This window comes from Amphibalanus amphitrite, unplaced genomic scaffold, assembly GCF_019059575.1.
Source record: "Amphibalanus amphitrite isolate SeventyFive unplaced genomic scaffold, NRLGWU_Aamphi_draft 000640F_arrow, whole genome shotgun sequence".
NCBI classification, from domain to species: domain Eukaryota; kingdom Metazoa; phylum Arthropoda; class Thecostraca; order Balanomorpha; family Balanidae; genus Amphibalanus; species Amphibalanus amphitrite.
The window spans coordinates 120,716-135,590 of record NW_024882134.1 but is presented as its reverse complement, the minus strand read 5'-3'; the positions used below and the strand labels follow the sequence as shown (position 1 = coordinate 135,590).

Here is a 14,875-nt window from a genome sequence, read left to right as displayed (position 1 = left end):
CGCAGACAGCTGCTTCACCTGCGGGGGAGACGGCGGGGGCTAGAGGTGCTGCACGGAGACACCTGCGCAGACAGCTGCTTCACCTGCGGGGGAGACAGCGGGAGTTAGAGGTGCTGCACGGAGACACACACCTGCGCAGACAGCTGCTTCACCTGTACCAGAGAGATAGCGGGGGTTAGAGATGCTGCACTGAGGCACGGAGACACCTGAGCATACAGCAGCCTGCTTCAACTGCACCCGGCGTGGGATCGGGATCCAGTCCCAGTCGGAATCGGAGTACTTTCAAGAGGATGTTAGATGTCCTGCAAGGTGGACGGAATGGAAGCAGTGGCCAGCCGGGTGGTTAGCGTGTAGAAAGTATCATCGCATTCGCCGTCCTAGTCGGTCGCCCTAAACCGAAATACAGCCGCCCTAGGTCGGTGGTCGGACAGATGGCGGTAGAACCACCAGCGTCGGAGAATGGGCGGTGCGACAGCTGCAGCCGGCCCGGGCGACATAGGAGGGGCGGCGTACCCAGTAGCCATGTAGGATTGTGCTACTTTCTTCTATGCTCAATGTTTGAGACGCAAGGCGAACCCGCCGCACCACCAGCTGGGAGCCCTACACCGACCCGATTGCCTATAGTCTGTAGATGGCCGCCAGTTGCTACCCTACGGCTGGCGGCTCCACCCGACCTCAACACCCCAGTCCCAGTCTCGGAACCACCTCCCGTGTTCCACCCCAGTCGACGGCTCGACCACTGAAGGGTACAAATTTCACCATTGCTAGTCCTCCCCGCGACCTACAGGCACGTGCGGCCGAGATCGACTCGCACCCGGCCAGCGACAGCGAACTCCACTCGGTCTCCGGATGAGACATGTCCGTGAGTGGCCGTCCCGTGTCACAGGCGGTCGATAGCCGTCCGGTCTGCCAGCGTCGGCAAGGCGGCTGTCTCAGACCGTGACAGGACACAAAGTACCTCCCCTGACGGACCCAAGGGACCGAAAGGAGCGACAAGTGAAGGGAAAAGACGGCTGTTGGGAGCCGCAGGTGATGTGGAGGCCAGGAAAACCGTGGACGTCTGCAATGCTGATGCTAATCTCATTCAGCGTGGTAATACCGTTTGACAGCTGCACTGCCCTGCGACGACTATCGAGTGAGCGAGCCCGGCCGTGCCTTTGATCAGAACTGAATGGAGCCGACACACAGGGCCCCTTGGCAGAATTACAATATGTGTGTTGGACCGCGGAGAACAGTCCGCCCCACCGCCGGTGACAGGAAAGTGACAGACCAAATGATCCACGGCATATTGCTGGCAAGAGCGGGGCCAGAGGCGCAACATCGCGTCAGGGGGACAGGAATTATAGAGGCTCGTCGAAATGTCTTCGGTACGGTCAGGGACGGGTCACCGATAGGCCTGCACTCTTTAAATAGTGATAAGGCATCGATACGGCAAGCGAGCTGCTTGGATTATTAACGACAGACGGGCTATTGCTCTAGTGAGACGCCCAGTGTCCGGCAGCAGCGATCTGGATGATCGCCGGGCTCACCTCGTTGCTGTTGTTGTTGATGGCCCTGACGAGCGGCGTGGCCAGCGGGGAGCCGGCGGCCCGTCCTGCGGCCAGCTGGTGGCGCAGCATGTAGCCGGCCGCCCGCAAACCGTTCATCACCAGCGGCGGACGGTCAGACTGCGGACGGGCAGACGGGTCAGATGTGTAAATTAAACCAATAACGTGGTGTGGTAACAGTGAACACTTCAACAGCGTACCGTCCGCTGACCGGTAAGACTGGAAGCAGGCAGCTGGCAGACGGAAGGGTCAGATCTCTGCACAAACAGCTGGACGCTACCGCAAACCGGTGTGGCTGGGCGCACGCTGATTGGCATTCAACACTCGAGTGCATTCTTCCACCCTGCGCACAACACCAGCTCCCACCCCCACCTCCGCTCATGTCTCGTAACATTTCCGCTCGCGCACGGTGCGACAAACGGAGACTAAGCAGTTGTAGTCTGTAATTGTATCCTCCGTCCGTACCTGCATGTAGTTGACGATCACCCTGGCCGTCTTTTTCTCCCAGTCCTCTGTGAGCACCTGATCGGGCGCGCTCTTCAGAGCCACGTACAGCGCCGCGCTCCGGCCGTGGCGCACCGTCCAGTCCAGCATCGCGTCGTCATCTGCGACAGGGGCGGGGTCGGTCGGTCAGGACACTCGCATGGTGCAAGCGGCAGTTAGTGATGTGATAGAGTGGTGTGTGGGATGGCATAGTTATATGATAGATGTGATTGGCCACGGCCTGACAACAACGACGCGGTGCATCAGATATTAGCTAGATCCGAGGTTATTATCAGCACATTAGTAGTTAGCCCGGTCCATCTTTCAGCCCATGGCAGCCGAGTCCGCAACCAGTCCCGTTCCAGCTCCAGAGCTCGCTCGACGTACCGGCATCGTTTCCAAATAACTGCCCCCGACATCACCTCCGACAGGAGATCCATAGCGGCCGCGCCGACCGGCGGCCTTTCGCGGCCAAAGTTCATCGGGCCGCCATCAGAATGGATGGCCGCGTTCAAGCGGACCTTACCAGTCCGTAATTCTCCGCGCTCGGCACGCGCCACCAATGGAGATCTACGGAGGTGGCTCCGCACCCATCACATTCTACACAATGCCGCGCTTCTTTACAAAAAAATCTTGACACGTCATAAATTACGTGTTTAAAATGGATAAGACTATGATAAAACACTGTAAAAGAACAAGAAAATGATGCTCCATGTCATGTCTAATTGCATGATATCCTTCCAGCATTACCGCAGGTAGCCTTGGACAGCGCGGCTTCACTTCAGTGAAACACAACATATCGTAATGGGCAACTTTCCGCTGCAGATGATTCACACATGGAATACGCTAGCTCCCGGTTTGCCGATAGCTGACTGAGACCGATGCACAGATTGACGGCATAAACAGCGAGTGTTGCAGCGAGTGTACAGTTATACTGTGCAGGAAGCTTCACCCACCTAGCATTGTGTCCCGGTAGGCGACATGCAGCTCATCGGCAGGCAGCCAGCGGCACAGGGTGCCCAGGCAGCCGGCCGCCGCCAGCCGCGTGCTCTCCTCGGGGTGCGACAGCAGCTCCAGCAGGGTGGTCAGCACCGGCGAGCGCACCGCGTCACTCATCTTGTCTCCGGCCGGGCCGACCAGGTTCCGCAGCGCCTGCAGTGTGGTGTCCCTGCAGCGCGCAGACGAATATAGTCAGACGGACAGACAGACAGAATAACAGCGAACAATCCTAACCAGGGTGAACAGCTGCAAACTAATGCAGCATCGCCTAATATCCGTCCACCTACCATTCAAGGAATGCCATTCGGGTAGTCTTCTGAACAATTTCCCGCCCCAGTACCCTTCCCTGACCTCAATATCCTCCCTTGACCCCAAAACCCTCTCCTGACCCCGATGAGTCCTCACCTGACGCCGGTGTCCTCTGCGGTGCGGATGCTGGTGTGCAGCTCAGTGAACAGCGGGTCCACTCGCGTGTGGATCGGTATGAGCCGACCGAGCGCCGTGGCGGCGCGCAGGCGCACCTGCTTGTGCGGGTCGCTGAGCGCCTTCAGGAAGGTGGTCTGCAGCTGCGGCAGGAACGGCTTCAGCATCAGGCCCACCTTCTCCAGCAGCAGCGCCAGACACTCGAGCACGGCCACCTTGACGTTCCAGGCGAACCGGTCGCCCAGGATGCGGATCAGCGGCCCGGTGATGTGCACCACACTGGTGCGCAGCGCCGCCGCCGACGTCAGGCGGATGATCTCGGCCAGTCCGAGCGCCGCGGACTCCTTCAGCTCCGGAGCGCCGTTCAGCACCGCCTCGCGGAATATCGGCAGGATCGGCGTGATGCCCTGCAAAGGCGACGTAGGGAAATCATCAGCGTACGTCTGGCTGTGACGGGAAAGGACGGCGAACAGTGAAAACACACTGCTCCAGATATCACTGAGTGAATAATATTTGACCAAGACGTCATATTGAAGACTGAGCCATCCGCTCCACAGATCATACGCTGCTTGAATGAATACATTTCAATCTACAATTGACTCTCGAATCGGTCCCAATGACACCCAATTCATATCGCCATGCAAAGTAGATATATATCTCACCTTGGCCAGACAGAATCCGGGCATGAGGTCGCGTCCCTTGAGGTCGCTGGCGGCGAAGCGGACCGCCTGCCGCACGTCCGGGATGTAGTAGCTGTGCTCGTCGTCCAACTCCAGTCGCTTGATGACGGCGCTCAGACCCTCCCAGGCAGACTGGAACGGGTGGAAGCGGCGCGGTCAGAACCAGAGTATATAAAACAACGTCAGAACGACGGCTTAGAAAATTAGGGCTGTGTCCTGATGCGAGTGATGCCTAATTACTAGGTTCGTAAGTGATATGGGTTATAATTAACCGCACCATTCAACAAGTACAAACTGATGAAACGTTTACACCAATCCAAGTCCATCTCACGTCATCCCAGTATGGCTCACCTGGAGCAGCTTGTCGTCCTCGTCGATGAAGAGGTGCGTCAGTCCGCGCAGCAGCTGTGACACGTGCTGCTCGTACTCTGCGCGCGTCTGGCCGCAGAACGAGGCCAGCAGCGCGGCGGCGGCGCGCCGGCGCGGCGTCGAACCGGCGCGCGTCGCCTCCAGCAGCTCGTCGATAACGACACGCACGCCGGCCGGCTCTGTGACGGAGAGGATCACCGACTGGCAGTAGCCGGCCTGCTCGGCAGCCGCCTCGCCCGGCTCGGCGTCGCCCATGGCCGACATAAGCGCCGGTAGGATGCGGTTGAGGTGGCGTGTCAGCGCGTCGCCGGCCACCGAGGCCAGGATGCTGAGCGCCTTGGTGTTGACGGGCGGCGCTACGAGCTGCGGCACTAGGTACGGCAGGACGACCCGCGACTTGATGGTCATCACCTGACGCAGGCCGTCCAGCACGTACTCCGCCTGTCGAGAGGGAAGAGGGTGGCGAACGTCATACATTAGTGCTAGGACATGAACGACGGGGTTACGGGATGTGTAAATGCTCTGCTGTGCTGTCGATGCTGACAAAATAGGCTGAACGCCCAAAGAGTGAGAGTCCAATTGCTGAGGTCATCGGTAGGCGTGGAGATTGGCCAGAGTAACGTAACTTGATCTGCTGGTTATACTGCAGAGACCCAGCATCGTTCATAACTAAGACTGGACCATCATCAGCCGTCCCACCCCCCCCCCCCCCGACCCACATCACCGTACCTGGTCGGGCTGGCTGAGCTGCTCCATCAGCGGCGGCAGGATCTCGTCCAGGGCGCGCGTGCCCACCGTGTTGTGCAGCGAGTCGAACGTCTGTGCGGCGGCGGCGCGCACCTCCGGCAGAGGGTCCGACAGAGCCTTCCTGTGGGTATGGATCAGTCAGTACTCAGCAGAGGCCCGCCAGGCTCAGTCCACGCACATCCGCCTGTGAGTCAGTCCCCGTACCGCTAAGGCATCATGCCTCAGCGACCTCGCAGCAGGTTTGTCGGACCGAAAGGGCCAGGGTCAATAAAAGAAAAGAAATTCCCACGTCCATTCCATCCCCCCCCCCCACACACACACACAGCCATCCTATCTCTCCCAGCCCATCAGTAGTACACCCTATTCCTCTCGACTCCTTCTCACCGGACTGTGGACTCCGAGCTGTCCACTCAGCCACTCTACCAGGCCCCCAGCCCTTCAGTCTACCCCTCTCCACAGTCCACTCACCGCACTGTGGGCACCAGGCTGTCCACGAAGGCCAGCACCATATCCTTGCTAGTGGAGGACATGATCTCGCTAAGTCCGATACAGACGCCCTGGCGCTGGTCGGCCTCCTCAGACTCCAGGCCGCGCTCCAGGATAGGGATGATCTCCGGCAGCACGCGCTCACCCAGCTTCCGCACCAGGTCGCCGAGCGTGCGGGCCGCCACCTGTCGGAGACGACAAGAAACGTGCCGGGTGAGGACATACTGCGACAGGGTAGAGGTTTATGCATTTGAAATGTGACGTGGCGTAGCAAGCATGATTGCCATAAGCGTAGCGAGCATTGCCATAAACATAGCAATCGGTGATAGCAAACATTGTAAAGCGAGCTGAGAGGAAGTCATTGCCGCCCGCAACGGACCCCACTAGCAGACCCGTCCCTCGACACCAACCAATCGACTGGCTATCATTGTCTGCACGCCCTGTCCCAGCCTCCTGCCTCTTATACCGACCTGCCGCTTGTCGTGGCTGGTGCTGGCCAGGTGGCCGAGCAGCAGGGTGAACAGCGTCGGCAGGATCTCGCGCAGCGTGCGCGGCGTGTTGGGCACCACGATCTTCCACACGTGCAGCGAGTTCTGGCGCACCATCAGCGCAACGTCCGAGCGGCCCATGTACAGTCCGGAGAGCACGCGGTTCCGACGCTCCGGGCCCAGGATCTTGATGATACTCTGGCGGTAGAAATGGAGTGGTTAGTCCGCATGACTCTGAAAGCACAGATGATCAGGGGATACAGAGGCAGATGCAGCAAAATCTGTAACAGCAATTTATTTATTTGGGCGATACATAATAAGAAAACACAAAGGTTTTATGGCGCTCAGGAATTATTTCTCGTATACATACTTCTGAGGTAATGGCTTCACTAAAGAAAAAAGCTGCACTTTCGCATGAATGTCGACATGCGGCTCCTCTTACCGTCAACTCTTTCCACCCCACCACCCCACCAAACCCTCACCTGCTGGCTCTGCTCCGTGCCGAAGTTGTCGTCGTCGCCGGCAGTCTCCGTGCTCATCTTACCCGAGACGCCGGAGATCTGGTACAGCAGGTCTCCCAGCAGTTTGATGGAGCTGTGAATATACCAGGCCAGAGTTACATCATAGGACAGACCGGGACCTGACGTGAGTGTAACTAACAGGCAGCAGATACTGGACGACTACTCGCAGCAGTGCCTACAGTGTGGTGCAAATACAGGCGACGAGGCTGGTTGAGCGCCCGGATTGCATCGGCATGGATGGGAGGCACACATTTCTCATCCAAGGCATTGGAGATTGTCAACAAGGGTCACAAGCAAATGAGCATTCTCAAATCGGTATTCGACAATGTGTTGCATCTGCTACTCACAATCCAACGAAGGGGACAGCTGATTAAAGCTTCATGGAGTAACATATGCTCATTACCAATGTTGTTACCGTCAGCGATAAATGCTATGCATTATGCACACACGGCAAATACTCATTTTCAGTTGGCAATTCTGCAAGGTGCACTTCATAACATGCACCTTCCATTGCAATTGCAATTTGCAACCGCTTCAAAACGCAGGGCTCGTCCGGGATTTGAACCCGGGACCTCTCGCACCCTAAGCGAGAATCATACCCCTAGACCAACGAGCCACGAGCAAAAGCCGCCGGAGTGCGAGGAGCGAGCGGCCGGGGCGCTTTCGTTTCACAGATCCCGCCCACTGACCGCATTTTTCGGCAATCACGGACCGGCTCAGGCCTCAGCCGTGACGTTATCAGTGACGACACGGCCGCCTCACAGCCCGCTCGACACGAGACGGACGGCCGCGGGGCGGCGCTCGGAGCGGCGCAGCAATGCCGCGCGCGAACGTCAGAGCTCCAGACACGGCACTGCGACGAGCTACTTCTATACGTACTTATACATGTACTTCCAAATAAACAAAATATATTAAGCCAAAAATTGCGGCAAACAATGTAATGATTGACTTAACAAGCTGAGCATATAACTTAGACTTGTCGAAGCGACACTTCGGGGCCATAGCGCGACTGTTCCCGTCCTTCCACTAACAACAAAAACCACACCGTTCCGTGCTTCTATCCTCAGGATACAGAAATCCTTCTCCTCCACGCCGCAACCCCCTCCGGGCTGGACAGGCACCTTTATCTCATGCGGGCTGCTCCCTTGGAGCGGCACCGCTGCTCCCGAGGGAGCGCACCCCGTAGCCGGGTGCAGTGAGTGCCTTGGGGCTGGGTGGCCTGTCCTCTGGACGGGCTCAGCCCCGGCGACTCATTAGGGTGCCTGCCCAGACCAATGTCTCCCCCTATATCCTATCAACCTCCCGGCTCTGAAATGATCTTGCCAGACCGAAAGGGCCTAACCCAACAAAACAAAAAACAAAAACAAATTACCCATTGTACTGTGACCTTCCCCCTTCCACCCATCACCGCGGTACCAACCTGTGTCGAATGCGCCAGTTGTCGTCGAACATGCCCGTCTCGAGCTCGGGCAGCAGTAGCTGGATGGCCGAGGCGGCGTACGTGTGCACGATCCGCTGGCCGGCCTTCAGCGCCGTGTCGCGCACAAACTCGGTCTCGTCGGACAGCGCCTGTCGGGGAGGGTGTAGGCGCGGTCAGAGCGGGCAGTGGGTGGAGACCGGAGATCAGTGTTCTACCAGAAACAGGATGGACAAACGGTTTGTGAAGGCATCATTCGATCCGGCCGGGTTGTTGTGCCAACACGCGACAGACATGTGATATTAAACAGAACTGCTGTAATTGGAGTGAAGATAACATGAAGGAACCATAGATATTTCTCATCTAAAATCTGCTAACCATTCAGCACAACCCAGCCAGCATTGTCCTCAGCAATAACACATCAGGTGGTAGAACATCCATCGGCCGGCGGTCCCACCTTAAGGCTAGCCGGGATATGCTGTCCGATGTAGGGGGTAAACTCCTCTTGGAATATAATGAAAGGACCTGTGGTTATGTAGACCAGCTGTAAGAAGCCGTCTGTTGACCGCGGGTCCCACCTTGAGGATGGCCGGGATGATCTGTCCGATGTAGGGGGTAAACTCCTCCTGGAACACCATTGGCATGTAGATGAACATCATAATGTAGCCGTCCTTGACGTGCGGCGCGATGTCCGTCCGAGAGGCCGTGGCGATGATGTCTGTGAACACACCGGAGAGCATAAATAAGTGGCCACAGTCGGGCTCGAGGTCAATGAGGATGTGCACTGTGCAAAGCTATTTGTGGCAAAATATTGATGGCAAGCAAGACGCCAGTCACTGGCGTCTCCTCGCGTCACCATGACACCAGCCACTGGCGTCCTGGTGCAAATCCTCTACAAAAAAAAAAACGCTTACTTTGTAGCAACCCAATGAAAGAAATTTGGAGAGACTCAGGCAATTACAAATAAAATGCCAATTCTTCAGCTTTCTAGCTTCTCACCCCAGAAATCATGTTCCTTTCATTATTACATCACTGCCCGTTTGCGCTTCCCTTTTCATTCTCCACTCACCCGGCATGAGTTTGTGCAGTTTCTGGACGCCCAGTCCTCCGACCACCTCGCTGAGACCCTGCGCGGCGCCCGAGCGGTCCACAGAGCTCTGCTCGGAGGTCAGCGTCTGCATCAGCCACGGCAGCAGGTCCTCGAACGACGACTCGCCGATACCGCGCACCATGGCGCCCAGCGCGCGAGCGGACTTGCTGCGCACCTGTGCAGGAGATGGTAGGAGGCCGTTACGCACGGTAGGACACCGCTACATACGGTAGGGCAATGTTACATTCGGTAGTCTAAAAGAGGCCGAGACGCTTTAACACACATGCTGCACTTTGAGAGCAGTCTGCCACCAGTCAAGCTAAGTAAGAAATCCTTTCGGAACGATTGGATGAATGACTACATATTTTATCTCTAGCATCGATCGGTAAAGCTCCTTATATTTTCAGAATCGGAAAAGTTCCTCTTCTTTTCCGATCCACTAAGTAGGTTGATCCTTAAATCCACTCCACTGACACCCCGGCGGCGGTCGGCGCTCACCTCGGGCACCGGGTCGAGCAGCGACGACTTGAGGCCGGGGATGATGCCCGGCAGGTAGGGCGCCAGGTCCTTCTGGTCTGTCAGAGAGTACATGTTCCCAATGATCTGCGCAGCCATCTTGCGCACCTCGGTGGAGCGGTCCTGCGGGACGGGGAAGGCACAACTCAGACATCGCAGTAGTCACAGTCCGCCGCAATACGAAGTGTCGGAAAGCACGGCTCAAGCTAAAACTTACTCTTTTTGATAAACGAACTCTCAGTTTTGTAATGCTTTCAGTCAGTTCACCTGTTCAGAGGCCAGAGTACAAGTTCAGTTATTCTGTGTTCTTACCAGCAAGCTTATTTCTAAATCAAGCTACGAGACCGTTTAATCCGTGCTCGATGGAACAAGTGAGCATCCGTAACTCATGAACAGAGCCCCGAACCGCCCGTGGCCGTACCTGGAAGGCGCGCTGCACCACGGGCATGATGAGCGCCAGCGACGGCGCGTCAATGACGTGCACGAACTTGGTGTCGATGAGGATGGTCAGCGCCAGCGAGGTGCGGTTGGCCGGGTCCTGCAGCGCCGACAGCAGCGTCGGAACGATCGCTGCCGGGGGAGGCGGGGGATGTCAGAAACGAACCGACACGGCGGGAGACGGCTTGGCATGACAATGGGCTGCATTGCTCACAATGGACAAAGATTGTGTGCATTATCACCCCGAACCGGAATATCCTGTACAGCCAACTTCCCTGGACCTCGAGGTTCCTTGCCGTCGTCTACCCTTGAAGTCTGGATCATATACCGCACCTAACACGTATCTCGGTTTCCCGTGATATCACCTAGCACCTACTATGCATCTCCAGGGTTCCATATTATCATGAACAATGGATCTCGGACTTCAATGTAATCACCTACCCTGGATCTCAGGGTTCCATTCAGCCACCTACCCTGGATATCGGACTTATATATTATCAACTACCTTGGATCTCGGACTTCAATATTATCACCTATCCTGGATCTCAGGGATCCGTACAGTCAGCTACCTTGGATCTCGGTATTCCATATCAACACCCACCCTGGATCTCGGGGTTCCTGATGACGGAGCCGATCTGTTTGAGTGCCTGTGCGCCAGCCCGCTGCACCCGCTGGTGGGAGTCTCCCAGCACCTCGATCAGCTGTGGCACGATGCTCGGCAGACAGGACGAGAGCTGCTTGGGCGCGCAGAACGCCATCGAGCCCAGCAGCTCCACGGAGCCTGTCAAAGGCGCGAGACCGAAAGGTCAGTTCAAGTAACGAGAGGAGAGGCGGGGGAGGGAAGAGCACAATGGTGGTCCCATGGCGGTCCCGTACAGCCTTAAAATATGCGCGACAGAAAACGCGCAAAGGGTAACGTTTTCCTCGATTCCGTCCTTTCTTCCTTCCTTGAACCGATCGCAAGACTTATCAACAAAATTTGCTGAAAAAAGAAGACATGGGTTACGTAAAAAAAATGTGTACCTAAGTAGATTCATCACACATCGATAAGTAATTCAAAATCAACACTCAAGCATTACTCTTACCACCCTAGAAAAGCCCGCTCCCCCTTCTCCTCCCCACCCTGCAGCTCGGTCAACTCACCGGCCTTGGTCCTCCACGAGTCCTCCTCCAGGGCGGCCAGCAGCGAGGGCAGCACCAGCTTCACTCCGTGCGCAGACAGGTTGGACATGACGGCACGCGCCGTCTCGTCAGTGGCCTCACGCACGTACGAGTTGGAGTCGCCGTAGCAGAGCAGCAGGTGCGGCAGCACGTGTACGATATACGGCTCGAACAGGCGGCCCAGCATGTTGCACAGCATGGTGAAGGCAAACAGCGCACCTGGCGGACGAACAAGAGAGGTGTGGTCACTCAGTCACTCAGTCATCTGACAGAGGAGGAGGTATTTCTCATGGATAGTCAACGGTACGCGTGGGAGGCAAACAGGGTGACGACTGATCAACATCGGGGAAACCACCAAAGGCGAGCAAATTCAAAACATCAGCCGGTATCAGATACACTAGCTACTGGTTAAGCTATCATTTGTGAAACGAGAAATCAATAGTGATTTTCAACCTACATTACGTTTATATTCCCACCACACCACACTGCTGCAGTAGCAGGTCCGTCGCCAGCATCTGATCGTACGCACCCTCTCGCTTCTTGCAGTCCTTCTTGTCCTGAATGGCGTTGATGAGCACCGTCATGATCTCCAGCTGTTTGAGCGCCAGGATGCCCAGGCCCTTGACAAGGCCGGCGATACCGTACGCGGCGCCGCGCCGCTGGGAGAACTTATCCGACTCGAGCAGACGGCCGAGCATCTGACGGACCATGGCCGGAGCGTCCTCCTTGATGGCGGGCACCAGCGCCGGCAGACAGGACGCCACGGAGGTTTGTACCTGAGGTCACAGGTTAGATCGGGTCAGACAGGAAACCACAGAGGCTTATAACTGAGGTCACAGGACGTCAGGTCAGACAGCAGCACCGGCAGACAGGACGCTACAGAGGTTTGTACCTGAGGTCAGAGGTCAGGTCAGGTTAGACAGGACGCCAGAGGTTTTGTAACTGAGGTCACAGGTTAGGTCACGTCAAGTCAGACAGGACGCCACGGAGGTTTTCAGTTTGTACCTGAAGTCACAGGTCAGGTCAGGGCAGTCAGGACGCCAGAGGTTTGACCCTGAGGTCACAGGTCAGGTCAGGCACCAACGCCGGCAGACATGACGCCACAGAGGTTTGTGCCTGAGGTCACAGGTCGGGTCAGGTCAGACAGGTTGGCAAGGAGGTTTATACCTGAGATCATGGGTCAGGTCAGACGGAACGGCAGGAGGTTTGTACCTGAAGTCACAGACCAGGTCAGGTCAGATAGTACGACCATGAGGTTTGTACCTGGGGTCACAAGTCAGACCAGGTCAGGTCAGACAGGACGCCAAGGTTTATACCTGAGGTCACAGGTCCGGTCAGGTCAGGTCATGCCGCAAACCGAAACCAGGACACAGCCAATGCTGTACCTGGGGACTGGTGGACTCCAGCTAATATCAGGGTCTCCTCTCATCCACTCCCCACCCCCCACACTCACACAAAAAATCCCCACCTTGGCTCACTAGAGTCCAGTCGTCCAAGCCGTCTGTCTCTCCATCCGTACCTGTTCGGAGGGCGTGTCCAGCGCCTGGATCAGCTTGGTGACGATCGGCTTCACCTTGGGGTCCGTCTTGCTGAGATGTTTGGCCAGCGATCCCATCAGGATGACGACCGACTGGCGGACAGAGTCGTAGTTCTGCGTGGCCGGCGCCGAGTCCAGGAACTCGTCAAACACGGGCAGCAGACTGGTGGCCGCCTCCTGCGCAGACATAAACAGATGGTCAGAGGGCATAACTGGTGACGACTGAATGCACATACACATACGACGGGTCAGTGGGCATAGCTGGGTGGCGGCCAGCCGCATAGAATTTCAGAGGGCGGAGAGCGAGTTAAAAGGCCAGATGTTCTTGTGGGAAAGCCCTGAGATCAGCAGGGGCTGAATTGTGAGAGTCCAGGTTTCTCATTACTCCAGCCCTGCCTCACTGTCATGAGAACCCAGGCCACCGCTACTGCAGTATTTCCTGCATATTTCCGTGTTTCTCACGACTCACACGTCCATCGTATACAGAACACATGCCTCCAGAGCTAAACAGTGGGCTCGTCCGGGATTTGAACCCGGGACCTCTCGCACCCTAAGCGAGAATCATACCCCTAGACCAACGAGCCAGTTACCACAACAATTTTTCCGTTGCCGGCGAGCGCGTGGACCGAGCGCTGTGCCTGCTCTCACAGCCCGATAACCGGCACCAGTGAAAGTGAAACGATTGTCTGAGCGACGTCAGAGGCCACACCCACCTTCCCGTTAGCCTCGACGCAGGTGAGAGCCGCCGAGAGCATTCCGTTTCGGACGTCGGCCGCGCGGTCACCCAGGCCGGTCGGTACGAAAAACGACATGATCCTGCCGAGAGGCGCCGGCCCGGTCAGCACATTCAGCTGGGACTACTTCTCAGGGCATGGGCTGGAGCAAAAAGACTAGACACAGAAGCAGTTGAGAAAAGAAGGGCACAGGTCAGAGGATAGCGCCTCACCACACTTTTGGTGAGCAATGGGCGACAGCTGAGTGATCTTAGACGTACTTTGCGATGAGGTCGTCAGTGCAGAACGGTCCAATGGCTTTGAGGGCGAGCGCCACACCGACGCGGGGCTGCCAGATATCCAAAGACTCCTCCACCACCCGGCCGAATTGGTCCAGTACAGGCGGAGTCATCTGTAACACAGAAAACAACAGTGAATCATACAACCCTCCATCACCCGAGTAAGCTGGTTAAGCACCGGGGGTCATCTGTAACAGAGTGCCAGACTGAGTCATGCATCCCTCCACCACCCGACCGAACTGGTCCAGTACTGGGGGTGTCATCTGTAACAGAGAGTCAGACAGAGTCATATATCCCCCACCCGACCAAACTGATCCAGCACCGACAGAGTGATAGTCATCTAAAACACAAAGTGTCAGACAGAATCATATATTCCTCCACCACCCGACCGAAGTGCGCATCTAATAATCCTCAAGCCCTGCCGTCCATAACGGCGACGGCATCTGCAAACTGAACACGAGATTAAATGCACTTTGGTCCAAGGCTTACATCTGAAAAGCGAAAAAGAAGGTCATTGCCACTGTTCATATGCATAAAGATACACGACACAAAGCACAAAAGAACTGCCGACTATGAGCAGCTTTCCAAACAACTCAAACATCCACCATTCCGTTAGCCACAGTGCCACACGACGGCGTTCCGGTCTGACCTGCAGTTTGTCCTCGTAGAGCGCCAGCAGCCGGTCCAGCACGGGCGCGGTCTGGTCTCTGTGTCCGTCCACCAGACTGGCCAGCGCGCTGGCCGCCGCCCGCTGAACGCACTCCTCCGGGTACACCACGTCCTCCAGCAGCGGAGCGATCATCCAGGGGCCCTCGGAGAGCGAGAGGCGCTCCCACAACAGGTCACCGGCCGACCTGGGGATAGGGAGCAGCACGGGTCAGTCAGGGGCCCTCGGTGAGCGAGAGGCGTTCCCACAGCAGGTCACCGGCCGACCTGGAGACGAGGTAAGGAACAGGTCAGT

General features: G+C 56.8%; 1 protein-coding gene and 2 non-coding genes across 9 annotated transcripts in view; all 3 read right to left on the bottom strand.

Annotated features, from left to right (window-relative positions):
- LOC122363799 (eIF-2-alpha kinase activator GCN1-like) overlaps window positions 1–14,875 on the bottom strand; it is a 47,885-nt gene that overhangs the window by 900 nt on the left and 32,110 nt on the right. For 5 of the 7 annotated variants that reach the window (XM_043333459.1, XM_043333463.1, XM_043333462.1 and 2 more), the window contains exons 21-42: window positions 14,564–14,768; window positions 13,897–14,027; window positions 13,616–13,718; window positions 12,885–13,079; window positions 11,895–12,141; window positions 11,348–11,584; window positions 10,806–10,985; window positions 10,188–10,336; window positions 9,749–9,889; window positions 9,230–9,425; window positions 8,739–8,878; window positions 8,164–8,312; window positions 6,705–6,816; window positions 6,205–6,420; window positions 5,717–5,919; window positions 5,231–5,369; window positions 4,484–4,942; window positions 4,115–4,264; window positions 3,435–3,859; window positions 2,987–3,198; window positions 2,013–2,152; window positions 1,530–1,667 (exon numbers count right to left, since the gene is read on the bottom strand). In XM_043333459.1, coding sequence (XP_043189394.1) covers window positions 1,530–1,667; window positions 2,013–2,152; window positions 2,987–3,198; window positions 3,435–3,859; window positions 4,115–4,264; window positions 4,484–4,942; window positions 5,231–5,369; window positions 5,717–5,919; window positions 6,205–6,420; window positions 6,705–6,816; window positions 8,164–8,312; window positions 8,739–8,878; window positions 9,230–9,425; window positions 9,749–9,889; window positions 10,188–10,336; window positions 10,806–10,985; window positions 11,348–11,584; window positions 11,895–12,141; window positions 12,885–13,079; window positions 13,616–13,718; window positions 13,897–14,027; window positions 14,564–14,768 — 4,267 coding nt within the window. Of the gene's footprint in view, window positions 1–131; window positions 153–1,529; window positions 1,668–2,012; window positions 2,153–2,986; window positions 3,199–3,434; window positions 3,860–4,114; window positions 4,265–4,483; window positions 4,943–5,230; window positions 5,370–5,716; window positions 5,920–6,204; window positions 6,421–6,704; window positions 6,817–8,163; window positions 8,313–8,738; window positions 8,879–9,229; window positions 9,426–9,748; window positions 9,890–10,187; window positions 10,337–10,805; window positions 10,986–11,347; window positions 11,585–11,894; window positions 12,142–12,884; window positions 13,080–13,615; window positions 13,719–13,896; window positions 14,028–14,563; window positions 14,769–14,875 lie in introns of all 7 variants that reach the window. The other 2 variants (XM_043333460.1, XM_043333466.1) reach the window with 1 other exon arrangement.
- Window positions 7,288–7,359, bottom strand: Trnap-agg. The gene has a single exon. It is a non-coding gene; the product is annotated as a tRNA-Pro (tRNA).
- Trnap-agg lies at window positions 13,415–13,486 on the bottom strand. The gene has a single exon. It is a non-coding gene; the product is annotated as a tRNA-Pro (tRNA).